The 15462-nt window shown below is 35.9% G+C and overlaps 1 protein-coding gene across 5 annotated transcripts in view; it reads left to right on the plus strand.

Moving 5' to 3' along the window:
• LOC125801365 (zinc finger protein 239-like) overlaps positions 1-12595 on the plus strand; it is a 362996-nt gene extending 350401 nt beyond the window's left edge. For 3 of the 5 annotated variants that reach the window (XM_049477975.1, XM_049477976.1, XM_049477974.1), the window contains exon 2: positions 10497-12595. In XM_049477975.1, coding sequence (XP_049333932.1) covers positions 10643-11596 — 954 coding nt within the window. In that variant the 5' untranslated portion in view covers positions 10497-10642 and the 3' untranslated portion in view covers positions 11597-12595. Of the gene's footprint in view, positions 1-262; positions 555-10300; positions 10377-10496 lie in introns of those variants that run through there. The other 2 variants (XM_049477973.1, XM_049477977.1) reach the window with 2 other exon arrangements.
• Positions 12596-15462: the final 2867 nt, after the last annotated feature.

Genomic DNA, 15462 nt, shown 5'->3' on the forward strand with positions numbered 1-15462 from the left:
TTTCCTGTTCAGCTCAGCCAATCATACGAGTGAAAACCTCGACAGACATTTTTCTATCCAATCCGCGCCGAGTAAGGGCGGGACTAGGAGGGAGAGTGTGAGTGTCTGTGGGTGTGTGTTGGAGGAGAAGGAGAGAGAAAGTGAGGAGAGAAGTTGTGTTTAGACTCTTCGGAGCGCTTTTATTTACTTGTTATCCGCTCTATAACACAGTTACAGTGCTATTGTACTGTATAGTGCTCTAAACCAGTTCAGTTCAGTTTTACTGCGGAACCTCTGAAGAGGCAGTTCAGCCGGACTGTGGAGTAAAGGCGCTTCTCCGCGGACTGAGAGCTGCTGCTGCTGCTGAGTTTCCTCGCGCCTGTCTGCAGCAGCTCGGCCGGACCTCGCGTGTGAGTTGAACACGGAGGGTGTTCTGATCTTCCCGGCGCTCGTGCACTGCGTCGTCTCCCGCTGTGAGTGCTGGGGACTGCTGCGCTCCTACCGGGAGCACCGTGAACCGGGAGTCTGTTGTCATGGCTACTGAGGACGCCATCTCCGTGAGCTCTGTGTGAACCGTGAGTAACTCCAATATGAGGTGTTTTAGCTCTTATTGGAGGTGTGTTTTCTCAGTTGAGGGTTTCATACGTATTGCTAAAACCAAGAGTTGTTTTATTTGGGTATTTTATTTTACTTTATTTTTATTAACCAGAGTTTAGAGGAAAACCGTGTTTTTTTGTGTTATTTGAGACCCGATCTGGGATTATTTTATTGTATTTTATTTCTCTTCATATAAATAAAGAGAAAAGTCTGAGAGTTAACTAAATAGCTCCACTTTTATTTTACAAAGTTACGTGTGTTTTGCTGTTTTCTTTTTAAAATATTGAAATGTTTATGTTATGGAGGTACCATTTTATTATTTAAGTGTTGGCATATTCAGCTAAAAGTTTATCTGGTTATTCTGAACCAGTATCAAGTTGAGGTGTAGGCCCCCCCTAAATTTATATTGGTGCCTTTAGGGAGGGGTTACACTTGGGTTAAAAAAAGCACTGGGCACATTGGCTAGCTAGATAACATTAGATATTTGGTTAAAAAACCGCTGACAACTTCAGCAAGGTAGGAAATGTTAACTACCAGTTAAAACGCTGTTAGTACTTTGTTCCCCTATTTTGATCCAGTTCTGCCTATTAAACAGTTCTCTTTTTCTCTCTGCCAGTCTCGTTAAGGAAACACGTCAGCTTCCACTGTAGATAAACACTTAACCATTATTCCAACATAAAAAAATCACATCATAAAACATTTTACTATTGCTAACACTTTAAAAAATCTTTGCATTGAAAGCTGTGTGGAGCACGCACCACTTCTTTTTATGTACCACGAACGATATAGAAAAATATTGAATAACAAGAATACAGCTACTTACATTAATTTTGAAGGTAAGTTAAGGTTTTAGCCACTTTTACCTAGCCAATGCTATCTAGCTACCTAAGCTATCAGGCAGTTCCAAACAATAAAATACTATTAGCAGCCTGAATGTCTTAAACACATTAAATTTGTTTTTTACATTAAAGTTGTTGTTGTTGTTGTACAGTCTAAATGTTAGGATAATGTCCAAGCTGTCCTTAATGGTTAATCCTTTCCTTTATAATTAACTTTAGCTGTTAGGTGTGGTATTGGTAACAAAACTGTCATTTTACAAGCTAATTGTTGCTAATGCTACTGCCTTAATGGTGGAAAAATCTGGAAATCTAAGTTTACTGTAAATAAACAGAAGCGCTTTACACACCAAAATAAACAGTTTTCAGGGAGAAATCTGTGTAGATGAACATGTAGTTCAGCTGATTCTGCTCTTCCTCCGGCACTCCAGCTACAGACCCCGGAAGAGTTATGTAGAGCCCCTCCTCCGCTATTGACCGTTTCAGAGGAATATTTATGAGCATAGGAAGTGTGACGTAGCTGTTCTTAGAACACTTCGGTTTAGCGGTAAACAGCGTTCAAAACAGTGGACGTAACTTTTAAATTTAACATGAATGCAAACTTCACCTAATCTGAGAGTCACAAACGTTGAAAATCAGGTCAAATTGTTCTTTAAACAAGTAAACTATGGAGGACCAAAAATGACATAAGTATAATTAAATACACATATAAATATCTAAATAAATAAATGAAAAATAAATTAATGTTGAAAATAATAAATATATAATTAAATGCACAATCTGAATGAATGAATAAATAAATATATAAATAAATAAATGCATGCACAAATAATTGTATAAGTATAAATATTTCTTCTTTATATATTTAGTTATTTATTCATTTATATGTGCATTTATGTCAACATTTATTTATTTCAACATTTATTTACTTATACATGTCATTTTTTGGTCTTCCAGAGTAAACATGCCTGCTTTCGTTTTTCACACTGCTAACCTGCCATGCAGTTAAAGTGTCCGCTCACAACTTCTCCCTCCTTCTTATCTATAAATCATGCAGAGTACGTGTTGGATAGCATTTGACTTGCTCCAACCTCAAAATACACTATAGTGATGCTTCTCTACTACAGGAACAAATATTTCCAACTTTTCCACTGAGAAAGTAATTATATGCGTCCAAACTGCGGTGCGCTTTCACTGCCTCTCTGGTGTAAACACACTCCGTTTCAACAAGGTAGTGATACACATCTGGGTAGGTCACCTCTGGCAAGCGTTTTTAATCAGAGGAAAAAACTTCCCTCTTAAATCCTTATCAAAAGGATCAGGAAAAGAGGTCTGATCACTTTTTTTCTAATTTCTGACTAGAGCGTGTTTGCTCTGTGTTATAAGCGCTCTCATTCTGACAGCTGTATACTTGAAAATAGCACCACCTGAAGCGTGAAGGAACAGACATGTTCAGTAGCTTTGTTTTTGTTTTCCTCATTGAAACGGTCTATATCACATTATACCCTCTCACCGCTAGAGGGAGCCCGCGAGGGAGTCCTCAATGCATGGAGCTGAATGGAGCTAAACAGCTAAAACTGTCATTTAAAACACTGTATAACTGCTTCTATGGGGTTTTTCTTTAATTTTACAAAGTAGAACAAAGTATTTCACTAAAATAGGAAAGAAAACGTACCTCTGTATTTCTATTTTCTACAACTAATGTTTTTTATTCAGTAGATTTACTAGCATTACTGATGCTGGAGTTACACACAGAGCTCCTTTAAAATGATTAAAACTGCAGTTTAAAAGCTTTAATAATTATCTCCGCGGTGAAGAAATAGTTATAGTTGTTCTGTTTTGAGGAAATGAGTAAAATTTTTATTCTATAAAGTATCAAACATCTATAAATTATTATTTTGCTAAAAGTAATAATTTGTAAATGTTTAATACTTTTTAGAATAAAATTGTACTCATTTCCTCAGACTTTGTCGCATGGCTTGAGATTCAGAGCAGATTCTGAAGTGAGTTTTTTTCCTCTGTAGAGACTCTCTGATTGCTTCTGTACAACTCCAACAAACAGCACTTACTAATTACTAAAGATCAGTGCTGTTGTGACATTGATTCCGGTAGAAAATTTTTAAATCTAAATTTTATTCAAAATATTATGGTTACATTTTCTTTACATTTACCTTCTTGATGTCCTGCAGATTCTTGAAAAGGAGATCGTACTGCATCTTGTTTGTTGCTCACCTTGTCTAAAGTCTTACTATTTATGTATTCTGAAAGTTTCCCTAAATTGAGGTCATTCACAGCTCCTCCCTGTAAAATCACTCTCTGACATCACAATGGATCATCCTGATTTCTGTATAAAAGGGTACTTCACACTTGTAAAAGCATTTGAAAATTCATATGCAAATGTTTTAAACTAATAATTATAAAATAAAAAGCAATTGTTTGAGTTTTTGTTAATAGGATGGTAAAAACTTGTTCGAAACAGCCCAGCAAGCATTCTCATTCTACTACAAAATATTATCCAATTTAGACAGAACTTTTTATACACATTATAGGAAGAAGTTACTGATGTTGAGACTATTTGGGCCAGATTATATCTGGTTCTGTGTAGAAATATAAGACCTGGTTGCTTGAGTCACTTAATCCTCCTATTATGTTTGGGGTCAATTTGATCCCATTCAATGTTTAACGCATTTATGTAAGCAGTTAATCTCATTTTATTTACCTCATATTTGTTGACTTTTTCTAATTCAATGGGGACAACTGGGTAAACATAAAATTAATGGGATGTTTTTTGTGTCTTGTTCACATTTTGTATACATTGGTGTTGTTTGGGGTCAATTTGACCCCACGCAATTTTAGCTTTATAAAACGAATATCAAATATCAGAATTTGACACACATTCGTGATGTGAAGGTCATAATGACATGCAATTTTGTAATCTTAAAAAAATTGATCTCTAAAATAACATAATTGTAACTGTATTAGTGCAAGAACCACTAACAATTCACGCAGAAAACATAATTCTCATGAGAACTTGATATTTCTTTTTCTGTGGAGGAAAATATTGTTCCTACAAACATATTGTTTACACAACATAGTGGAAATGCAGAGATATAAAAGGTTTCACAGCAGCTTCTAAACCAGTTCTCTATGTGTTCTGTCTCTCTTTTTCTGCTCTCTCTACTGAAAATGACTGACTGATGAGATCTTAATAAAGTCAGCAATATGGGATGAATGGAACAAGTAGGATCTTCTTCTTTACAATCCAGACTCTCATGTGACTGAGCATGAATTTCTGCTTGTTTGTTTTTTTCCTGTGGTCAAATTGGCCCCAAACATAATACTTGTTACTATTCTTGATAACATACAATCTTTTTCATTCTAAATGTTTTATTTTTTAAGAAACGTTTTAAATGGCTATTCAAGTAGTCAACAAACAAATATAGCACATGACAATCTTGGGTAAAATGTTATTAATATATAATAATTTTCTGTAGGTCAAATTGACCCCAAACATAAAAGGTGTTAGTAAATTTGAAGGTAACAGGAGGATTAATACTACACCACCAATGGCACTTACCAAATTTTACTCAAAGGTCAGAACTATTGTTAAAGTAGAAATTGTGACATTTCCTTTCAACACTTTCTTTGATACAAAGATCCATTAGAACTAAGACATCTTCAGGATTCTTTCAATATGTAAGAGTACACCAAGAAACCCTATGTTAACAAGTGATTCTTAATATCATAGTTCTATTGGTATATCAGGGATTCTTGAGACAATGGGTTTTTAATTTCTAAAAATAAAATGTTGATTTTTTCAAAATGTATTTATATATTATAGTTGGCCCAGGTGTTGTCCTTTAGATGCTTTGAAATTCAATCTCCCAGGTTTAATATTTTTAAATTTTTTTCATGTTTGATGGACAAGCCTGGGATTTTGTCAACACCATGAGACACAAAGAAACATAAAAATATGTATTTTGAATAAACTTATTGCAATTATTTTAACTACTGGATGATATGTTAATCTGAGTTATTCAATTCATGTTTTTAAACTAATACTATTACTTTAAAAAATATATATTATCAAGCTGCCGATTATTATAACTGGGGAAATATACATTCACCCATTTAGTTTTTAATCTCAAAAACAAACAATGATAGTCAGCAACACAGAAATTACAAATTTATTTAGAACAAGAAGTGTTTTTATTGAGCTAATATGAGACAATGTAATAAAATGTCTTTTTAAAAACAAAAATGAACAGAAAACTCATCTTATGGAGTTGATGAGCTGTTGACAGTGTTGAGGCGTTAGAAGAGAACTGGAGATAACTTCATTTAACATGACCACTGAACTTCAAAAACTCAACTTATCAACTGTAACATTTCAGGATAAAAGGATATTTAATATCAATCCTTATTTTTTGCACTCGCACCCAATTTAAAAACAGGAACTTGGCAGTAGGCATATCAGATCTCTTGAACAGTCCATAAACTCATCAAATATACAGATCATGGAGAAAAACATTAAGAATGTTCATTAATTCAGCCTTTGGAAATGGAAAGAAAAATCTTGAACTCATCTTATATCATGGCATGAATTTAAACACCTGGCAACAACTGATTGAAAAGGTCCTCATTACAAAATTTCTTACGTAGTTGACGTCTGACGGAGTCTTACGGAGTTGAAGAAAACTTTCATTTTTTATCATAACACGTGATTTCTTTGCAGAAGCCATCTTGTTTATCACCAGCTGCTCGTGGCCTCAACAATAAAGTTAAATTAAACTTTTATTTCTTACTAAAATCACATAAACCTTGAATTTTATCGAACATGGTGTTGACAATATATGGTTGTGACATAGCTGGTTTTGTAAGAGAAGATAATTAAGGAAAAATATGAGAAATATTTACTTACTAGAGCAGTGGCCTCAGGGCACGTCCACCAAACAGGAAGTGAAAAAGTGGTTCTTAGAGTGTGATTTGGCCAATATAATGCCTGTTTTTTTGCATTTTTAGAAAAATCTTATGGTGATGACAGAAACTCCGGACACGATTTTAATCATGTAATGTACATAAATATACATTTTTAATTTTTAATTCACATTTTGTGGTATAAATAAGTTCTTATTTCATTGTTTAATCTAATTATTTGACGTTTTTAAAGAACATTTTAAGAATTACAATGAGTTTGATCTCCCGGACATCTTTTGTCCCTCATCTCAAGAATCACTGATATAATATAATGAAATCATGTAGTTCTGATTCATATGATTACTGATAATGAACCAAATAAGATGAGGTTTTACTTAATTGAACAATAGGACCATTTTAACCACCCCAAAGAGAAGCACTTAGTCCTTGTATTAAATAATAAATGCTTCAATTTGTGATGGTCACCATAGATATTCAAACAATTTTGTACTGACAAAATTTACCATGTAAGTTAACACCAAAAATTTACACTAAATTGATACAACTTTTATAACACTGTGTAATAAATGCTAAAATTGTACCAGATGGCCTTGGTCCTCACTGTTGATGGTAAACTTGTTTTTACCATTCTATCAACAAACAAACTCAATTAATTCATTTAAAACTGATATTTGCATATGAAGTTTTAAATTATTTTACACGTGTGAAGTACCCTTCTATATAGAAATCAGGATGGTCCATTGTGATGTCAGAGAGTGATTTTACAGGGAGGAGCTGTGAATGACCTCAATTTATGGAAAGCTTTCAGAATACAGAAATAGTAAGACTTTAAACAAGGTGAGCAACAAACAAGATCTGCTGCAGTACGATCTCCTTTTCAAGAATCTGCAGGACATCAAGAAGGTAAATGCAAAGAAAATGTTACCATATTATTTTAAATGAAATTTAGATTTAAAAAAAAGTGTCTACTGGAATCAATATCAGAATTGGTACTCAAACAACAGCACTGATCTTTCCACAGTAGTTAGTAAGTGCTATTTGTTGGGGTAGTTTGAAGTGACTAACAACGAAATACATTTTTCTGATAAACTGGTGCACATTTCTATCTCTGAGTGTCACTGTAACTGTAGCCATTACCTAAATTGAAATGTAACAAGTTGGGGCATCCCTTGAAGCATTGATTATTTAATACAAGGAGTAAGTGCTTCTCTTTGGGGTAGTCAAAATGATACTGTTGATCAGTTAAATGAAAGCTCATCATATTCAGTTCATTTTGTCATTAAAGTTTTTTATTCAATTTTAAATTAAATATGAAATACACGATTCCGTGATATTTACCAACAGCAACTGGATAACTAGCTATGTTTCCAGAGTTTACAGTTGGTATCTGAGATGGTCACGAATCCAAGTCGAGTCTCAAGTCTCTTCTTGATGTAATGAGCTTTCGATCATCATCTGCTCTCTAGTCTGCTAAAGATACTGCACAGCTATATCTAAAAAACCCAAGTAATTACTGATTTATTACGCCTTTATCTATTTTTCTTGATAAAAATCGTAATATTACGAGAATAAAGTGGTAGTATTTTAAAGGAAATGTCGCTGTAACTGCGTGAGCTGCAGTGTAAGAGCGAGGCACAGACAGTGTGCAGATTTCCCCGTGGTGGGTGTCGTTTCAGTAGCCACGAGAAGCCTCCCGGGAGAGCGCGCGGTGCTGCACGGACATTTCGGCTGCCTTTTAGATCAAGTTTTGCGACCAAAGAAAAATAAAAATCCTAAAACATTGTAATATAATTATTTTAGGCCAGCTATTATAATTGTATACACTGTTTTACATAGTGTTACAGAAAAGAAGAGAAGAGGGGAGGCTTTTTGTTTTTATGCAGCAAAGAAATGAAACAGTTTAACAGTTGAGATCAGGCAAGCAGCATCAGTAAACAGTTTCAAAAAGACATTTTTTTAATAAACTTTCTTTTAATAATTTGTGTTTGTATTATTATGCATCGATTTATGTATTGATTTACATTTTTATTACTTTTTATTTTAATTGATTTATTTTAATATCATAGTCACATAGTTTACTGTGTTTTTCCTTTTAATTTGTTTCCTTATTACCTCTCTGTATGTAAAGAACATTGAATTTTAATATATTAAAAGTGCTTTATAAATAAAGTTTACTATTATTATTATTATTTTACTAAATGTATTTATTTTTTAAGGAACAAAATACTCTGCGCAGGTCTTCTGGGAGGCTACCACAGCAAAATCTGGACACTGTATTATGTACAGTAACTGTAACACTACAGCATTAATAATCAGCATCTTACATGCAGATAACTGATGGTGATTATTTAACAGCAAATATTTAATACTAATATATCTCCTCTCCTAATATAATCCAAAACTGAAACAAGAGTCATATCAGCAGTCACATGCGCAAACTACCAGCACAGTATACAGCTACCAAACTCCAGTTCCATATTCTCCGCAGAAGCATATGCGCTATTATTGGCCTTGGAATACATCCAAACAAGCAACCGGAAAAAATTTATCATTTTTACAGACTCCAAATCCTGCCTTAAAGCCTTGGAACACCCTGACACAGTCCATCCCATTGTTACTGAAATACTGAGAAAGGACAAAGTACTACGAGATCAAGACTTTGACGTAGTCTACTGCTGGATCCCAAGCCATATTGGAATCCCAGGAAATGAAAGAGCAGATCGACTTGCCAGAACATCCACTGCAGTCAGAATCAGCACACGACCCATCCCTCCCAGAGACAGCTATCCACAGATCTTCGCGTATTTCAAAAACAAATGGCAGACTGAATGGGACAGTAAAACCTTTAACAAACTGCATGACATAGAGGACAAAGTCGGACGAACCTACACTAGAATGGACAGTCGTCTACATCAAACCATACTTACAAAATGTAGAATCGGTCACTCAAAGTTGACGCACCAACATCTACTGACTGGAGAAGATGCTCCAACCTGTCACCTCTGTAAAGACAGACTTACCTTGAAACACATTTTAATGGACTGCAAACCACTGCACTCAGATAGACTGAGGTTTTTTACTGAACGTGAGATGCCAAATGTGCTTAAAAAATTTTTTAAATTTTTTAAATATAACTCAACTTTTATAATTAATTTTATATAAAATAATGCACAGTTTGAAGATTTGACTTAAATACCGCCGTTAAAATGACCCTAGTGTGTCGGCACGGCGTTAAGAACCTATCTATCTATCTATCTATCTCCTAATATAAAACTTTAATCTCAAAGTGAACTGTTTTATTGATTATTTTTAAGAGTGTCCCTTAAACGCTGTGGTACATGCGCAAACCTACTTTAAAATTCCAACTGGGAATGTAATTGGGTACAGGTGTTTACAAGGCTGTTATTCTTCTTTGTATCTGAATATTTAAAGGATTATCCACCTCGTTCAATCGGATAAAATTTGTATTCGGAATGGCCTCAATCGGACTATTCTATTCCGACTGAGGTGTTTACATGGACGTGCTCTATGCCGGTTGAGCCAGTAATCTGATTGTTAGTGGATTATTAGGCTGCATGTAAACGTACCCAATAGTTCTGACCTTTGAGTAAAATTTGGTAAGTGCTATTTGTTGGGGTAGTTTGAAGTGACTCAAGCAACAGTCTCATATTTCTACACAGAACTGGATATAAACTGGCAAAGTATTCTCCAACATCAGTAACTTCTTCCTTTAATATGTACAAATAATTTTGTCAAAATTGGCTAATATTTTGTAGCATGTTGTTTTTTTGGCACACGCCTCAAAGCTTCAGATTAAAGGATAACATCACTCTTTCTTTCAGTGAGACCAAAACAGAATCAAGACTGTCCATCAAAACAGTTGGTAGTCCTTAAAAAGGCATTAAACAGGTGTCAGACTGATTATTGTGAGTGACACAAGGTGGCCTCCTTCTAGTGGCTGGAGGACCACCAGCGCCCCCTTACACTATGGACATAGAATGGGATAAAAGTACAGAAGCTTTTATGGTACATAAAGATGTCTTAGTAGTTTTAACAGTATAGTTTAACTGATTTGGGCAGTTCTCTTCAGTTAATTTACCTGCTTGTATTTTAATATTCAAGGACATTTTTCTTTGTTTTTTCCAGAAATGAAAATATTCTCCTGAAATTCATCACCAACAACCAGGATATTTAACTAAGAGCAATGTTAAACTGCTGAAAGAGGTGAAGCAAAAGCCATCCAGAAGAATCTCCAGAACACGCAGAAACAGTTTGCTACATTTAACAGACAAATGAAGCCAAGTCCCAACATGGAGAAACAGCAGCACTCTGTCAAGAGTTTAACTAAACAGAGTAATCTCAAAAAACACCAGCGCATTCACACAGGAGAGAAACCGTATCACTGCTCAGACTGTGGGAAGAGTTTTAATCAACAGAGTCATCTCAAACTGCATCAGCGCATTCACACAGGAGAGAAAACGTATTGCTACTCAGACTGTGGGAAGAGTTTTACTGCACAGAATAATCTCAAAATACACCAGCGCATTAACACAGGACAAAAACCGTATTGGTGCTCAGACTGTGGAAAGAGTTTTACTGCACAGCATAATCTCAAAATACACCAGCGCATTCACACAGGAGAGAAACCGTATCACTGCGCAGACTGTGGGAAGAGTTTTACTGAACAGTGTACTCTCAAAAAACACCAGCGCATTCACACAGGAGAGAAACCATACTACTGCTCAGACTGTGGGAAGAGTTTTACTGAAAAGAGTAGTCTCAAAAATCACCAGCGCATTCATACAGGAGAGAAACCGTATCACTGCTCAGACTGTGGGAAGAATTTTACTGAACAGAGTGCCCTCAAAAAACACCAGCGCATTCACACAGGAGAGAAACCGTATTATTGCTCAGACTGTGGAAAGAGTTTTACTCAACCAAGTAATCTCCGACAACACCAGCGCATTCACACAGGTGAGAAACCGTATTGCTGCTCAGACTGTGGAAGGAGTTTTAATCATCAGAGTCATCTCAAAATACACCAGCGCATTCACACAGGAGAGAAACCGTATCACTGCTCAGACTGTGGGAAGAGTTTTACTCAGCAGAGTAAACTCAAAATACACCAGCGCATTCACACAGGAGAGAAACCGTATCACTGCTCAGACTGTGGGAAGAGTTTTACTCAGCAGAGTAAACTCAAAAAACACCAGCGCATTCACATAGGAGAGAAAACTCCATCTTAAATTAGTTTCGAAGGTCTTTCGGACAGAACACCTTATCCTACACAAATGTTTCACTTTGTCAATTGGGACACGTTCCACCAGAATCAAACATGAACTGAATTTAACAATGGATTTTACAGGTTCAGCAAAATGAATCTTATCCAGCGATCATGTTTATTGAATTCCATGTTAAGTTTTCTTGAATGTTTGATATTCTAGGACATGCTTTGTGTGACAGAGCTCAGTTTTTAGGGTAGTTACGGTAGGAGTTCAGTTCTGAAGAAGGGAAAAAAATGTAGTCTTTAAAATTTTGATGTCATAGTTAGAGTAGGATTCTTAGCTGGCAACTAAACGTTTAGGACCAAATCTTCAGAGTTTATGATTTGAATGCTTTTAATCTCTTTTCTAGTATATGCAGATTTTATTATTTCTATTCATTTCTAGTATCTCTGTTTTTACTTTGTGGAAGCCATCCTCAGTTCCCCAAGCTTAGCATAGCTTAGAATAATTCTATTAATCGCTAGGCCCATCTGTATGAAAGAAGAAGTGAAAACACCACCTGAGGAACTCCAGAGAGGGCTCCCAAAAGTGAGACTCAAAGCCACAGAGAGGCGACACTGGGCTCGGGTACTGCCATGTGGACCAGAGGAGCATCCAGACTCTGCAGAGAGGCCAACAAAATCCTTTTCAGAGGTTAAATAAAACGCTCCAGCCGTAGTTCCCATACTGAAATCAACCCACTTCAGGCTTGTGTAGTGTAGTAAGGTTATGGGCTCATTCATTCCCTCTGCTGGTGTTCTCATTTGTCTGTGTTGTATTACTCAAGTTTTATACTCTCTTATCTTTTCCTTATTGAATATTATATGTTGCTTAAGGTTTTTTAATCTCCAAATTTACTAAGAATATCCAATTATAATTATATAAATATAATTGTTTTTATCCATTACAAACTATTATCTTTGTATTGCTTCACCTCTATATTTACTCATCTGTGTTTTAATAAACGGCTTTTATAATGCAGATCTACAATCTCATTGTGTTTTCTCAACATATGTTTTACATTAAACCTATAGGACTGAGACTGTCATGTTATTATTTGTTAAATACTCAAAGGTGCCCACGGAGAACTCCAGTGTGGAATGTATTTGTGTTGAAGTGAAACATAATAGTCAATTTCAGATTGAAATTGTCTTCATTGTGTTGTTTTGTTTTTTTGAAAAGCATAGTCATTCACGAACTTCTACATTTGAGATATTGACCATTATTATTGGTAGCTAGCCTAGCTAAATATCCAAACACAGCATTTGCTTTTTTACTGACCAAGTGCAGCGGCCTCTCACCCTATTTTGAGCTGTTTTTATGCCGGTTCTGAACCCAACTTCACATGCCCCACGCAGAACTGAACTTTTGAGGATTTAAGGACAGTTTGGTCAGTAAAACAGCAACTATGGACAATAATACACGAGCTTCACTGGGCAGACTACAGCTCCTCCGCGCTCTCTGACCACATCTCTATCATGCTGGTCCCCACATACCATCCCCCTCTGCGACGCTCCAAACCCACACAGAAGACCATCACTGTGTGGCCCAGTGACGGAGACGCTGTGCTGCAGGACTGCTTCGACTGCACAGACTAGAGTTTATCTCCTCTAGAGATAGGTTGTTGGTTCTGCACCAGTCCATCAGCCACTGCACCTCCTCTCTGTATGCTGACTCGTCTGTATGAGCTGTACTTCGCAGTACAATCATGAGTTAGCAGAGTGAACAGCAGTGGACTGAGCACACCCTGTGGGGCGCAGGTGCTCAGTATGGTGGTACTGGAGGTGTTGTTTCCAATCCTGACTGATTGTGGTCTCTTAGTCAGGAAGTCCAAAACCCAGTTACAGAGAGAGGAGCTCAGGCCCAGCAAGCTCAGTTTTCCAATCAGATGCTGAGGGATGATGATTTTGAATGATGAGCTGAAGTCGATGAACAGCATTCGAACAAAGCAGTCTTTGTTATCCAGGTGGGTGAGAGCCAGGTGGAGGGCAGTAGAGATGGCATCGTCTGTTGATCTGTTTGGACAATGCGCAAACTGCAGAGGGTCCAGTGAGGAGGGGAGCTGGTTTTTGATGTGCCTCAAAGCTTACAGCTGCTCAGGCTCACAGCTGCTGCTTTTATAGTAACTCCAGTCGGAAGATCTGTACATCCCAGCTGTTCAGAGTTAAAATTAAAAAGGAGGAAAAAAACCTCGGACTTCAGCTTATTTGTCCAGCGAACGACTAACTTAATGCTCCTGACTAAAAAACCCTCTCCTCCATAATCCTTGTGTAGAAAGTACTAACCCTAGCATGGTGGCTAACCCTATAAAATTATACTACACCCAGTATTGCTACACCCAGAGCCAATACAAAGGTGCCCCCTATGCATACATTTTTGGCTTGGCTTTTATTATCCATTAAGGAACCAGTGTAGGCTAATAGTTATTAATATGTTAGGCGTTGGAGAACCAACCTCGAGACGTCACTTTCAGCGCTGGGACAAGATGGCGCTACATGTACTTAAAAAATGATGTTAAGATTGCTTATTATTTTAATTCAGTTTCACTGACAACTGTTAAACTTATAAGATTTGTTACAGTAAAAACACATCTTGCGAATTATACTAAATACTTGAAGTGTTTCATGTCCACTTTAACATTAGCTAAAGTAGCTAACTAAAACATTCCACACTGGAATTAAGTAGATAACATTTCCTAAAGTAGCTAGCTAAAACATTCCCTACTGAAATATAGTTAAAATTAGCTAACCTAGTTAACTAAAACATCCCACTCTGAAATAAAGTAGATAACATTACCTTAAGTAGCTTGCTGAAACATTTCATACTGAAATAAAGTAGTTAACATTAGCTAACCTAGCTAGCTAAAACATTTCACATTTAAATAAACTAGTTAACATTAGCTAACATAGCTAGCTAAATCTTTCCACTTTGAAATAAAAGAGGAAACATTAGTTAACCTAGCTAGCTGAAACATTCCACACTGAAATATAGTTAACATTAGCTAACTAAATCATTCCAAACAGAAATAAAGTAGTTCACATTAGCTAACCTACCTAGCTAAAGCATTCCACACTAAAGTAAAGTAGTTAACATTAGCTAATGTAGCTAACTAAAACATTCCACACTTAAATAAACTAGTTAACATGAGCTAACCTAGCTAGCTACATCATTCCACACTTAAAATAAATTAAACATTAACTAACCTAGCTAACTACAACACTACACACTGAAATAAAGTAGTTAACATTAGCTAACCTAGCTAGCTAAAACATTTCATACTGAAATAAAGTAGTTAACATTAGCTAACCTAGCTAGCTAAATAATTCCACACTGAAATAATGTAGTTCACATTAGCTAACCTACCTAGTTAAAACATTCTACACTAAAGTAAAGTAGTTAACATTATCTAATGTAGCTAACTAAGACATTCCACACTGTAATAAAGTAGTTAATATTAGCTAACTAAGCAATTCCACTCTGAAATAAAGTAGTTAACATTAGCTAACCTAGCAAGCTGAAACATTTCACACTAAAATAAAGTAGTTAACATTTAGTTACTCAATCTAGCTAAATCATTCCACACTGAAATAAAGTAGTTAACATTAGCTAACCTATTTAGATAAATCATTCCACAATGAAATAAAGTAGTTAACATTAGCTAACCTAGCTAGCTGAAACATTTCACACTGAAATAAAGTAGTTAACATTACCCAGCTAACCAAATACCGTTGGCGTTACATGTGCGCGACATAACTTGGTGACCAAAATTTCGTCACAGCAATGTAACCGCCTACGTTGTGACAACCGGTAAAATGAAATTCCCGGATTCGTTGTGGCAACGTAACTCT

Source organism: Astyanax mexicanus, chromosome 4 (assembly GCF_023375975.1).
Source record: "Astyanax mexicanus isolate ESR-SI-001 chromosome 4, AstMex3_surface, whole genome shotgun sequence".
NCBI lineage: Eukaryota > Metazoa > Chordata > Actinopteri > Characiformes > Acestrorhamphidae > Astyanax > Astyanax mexicanus.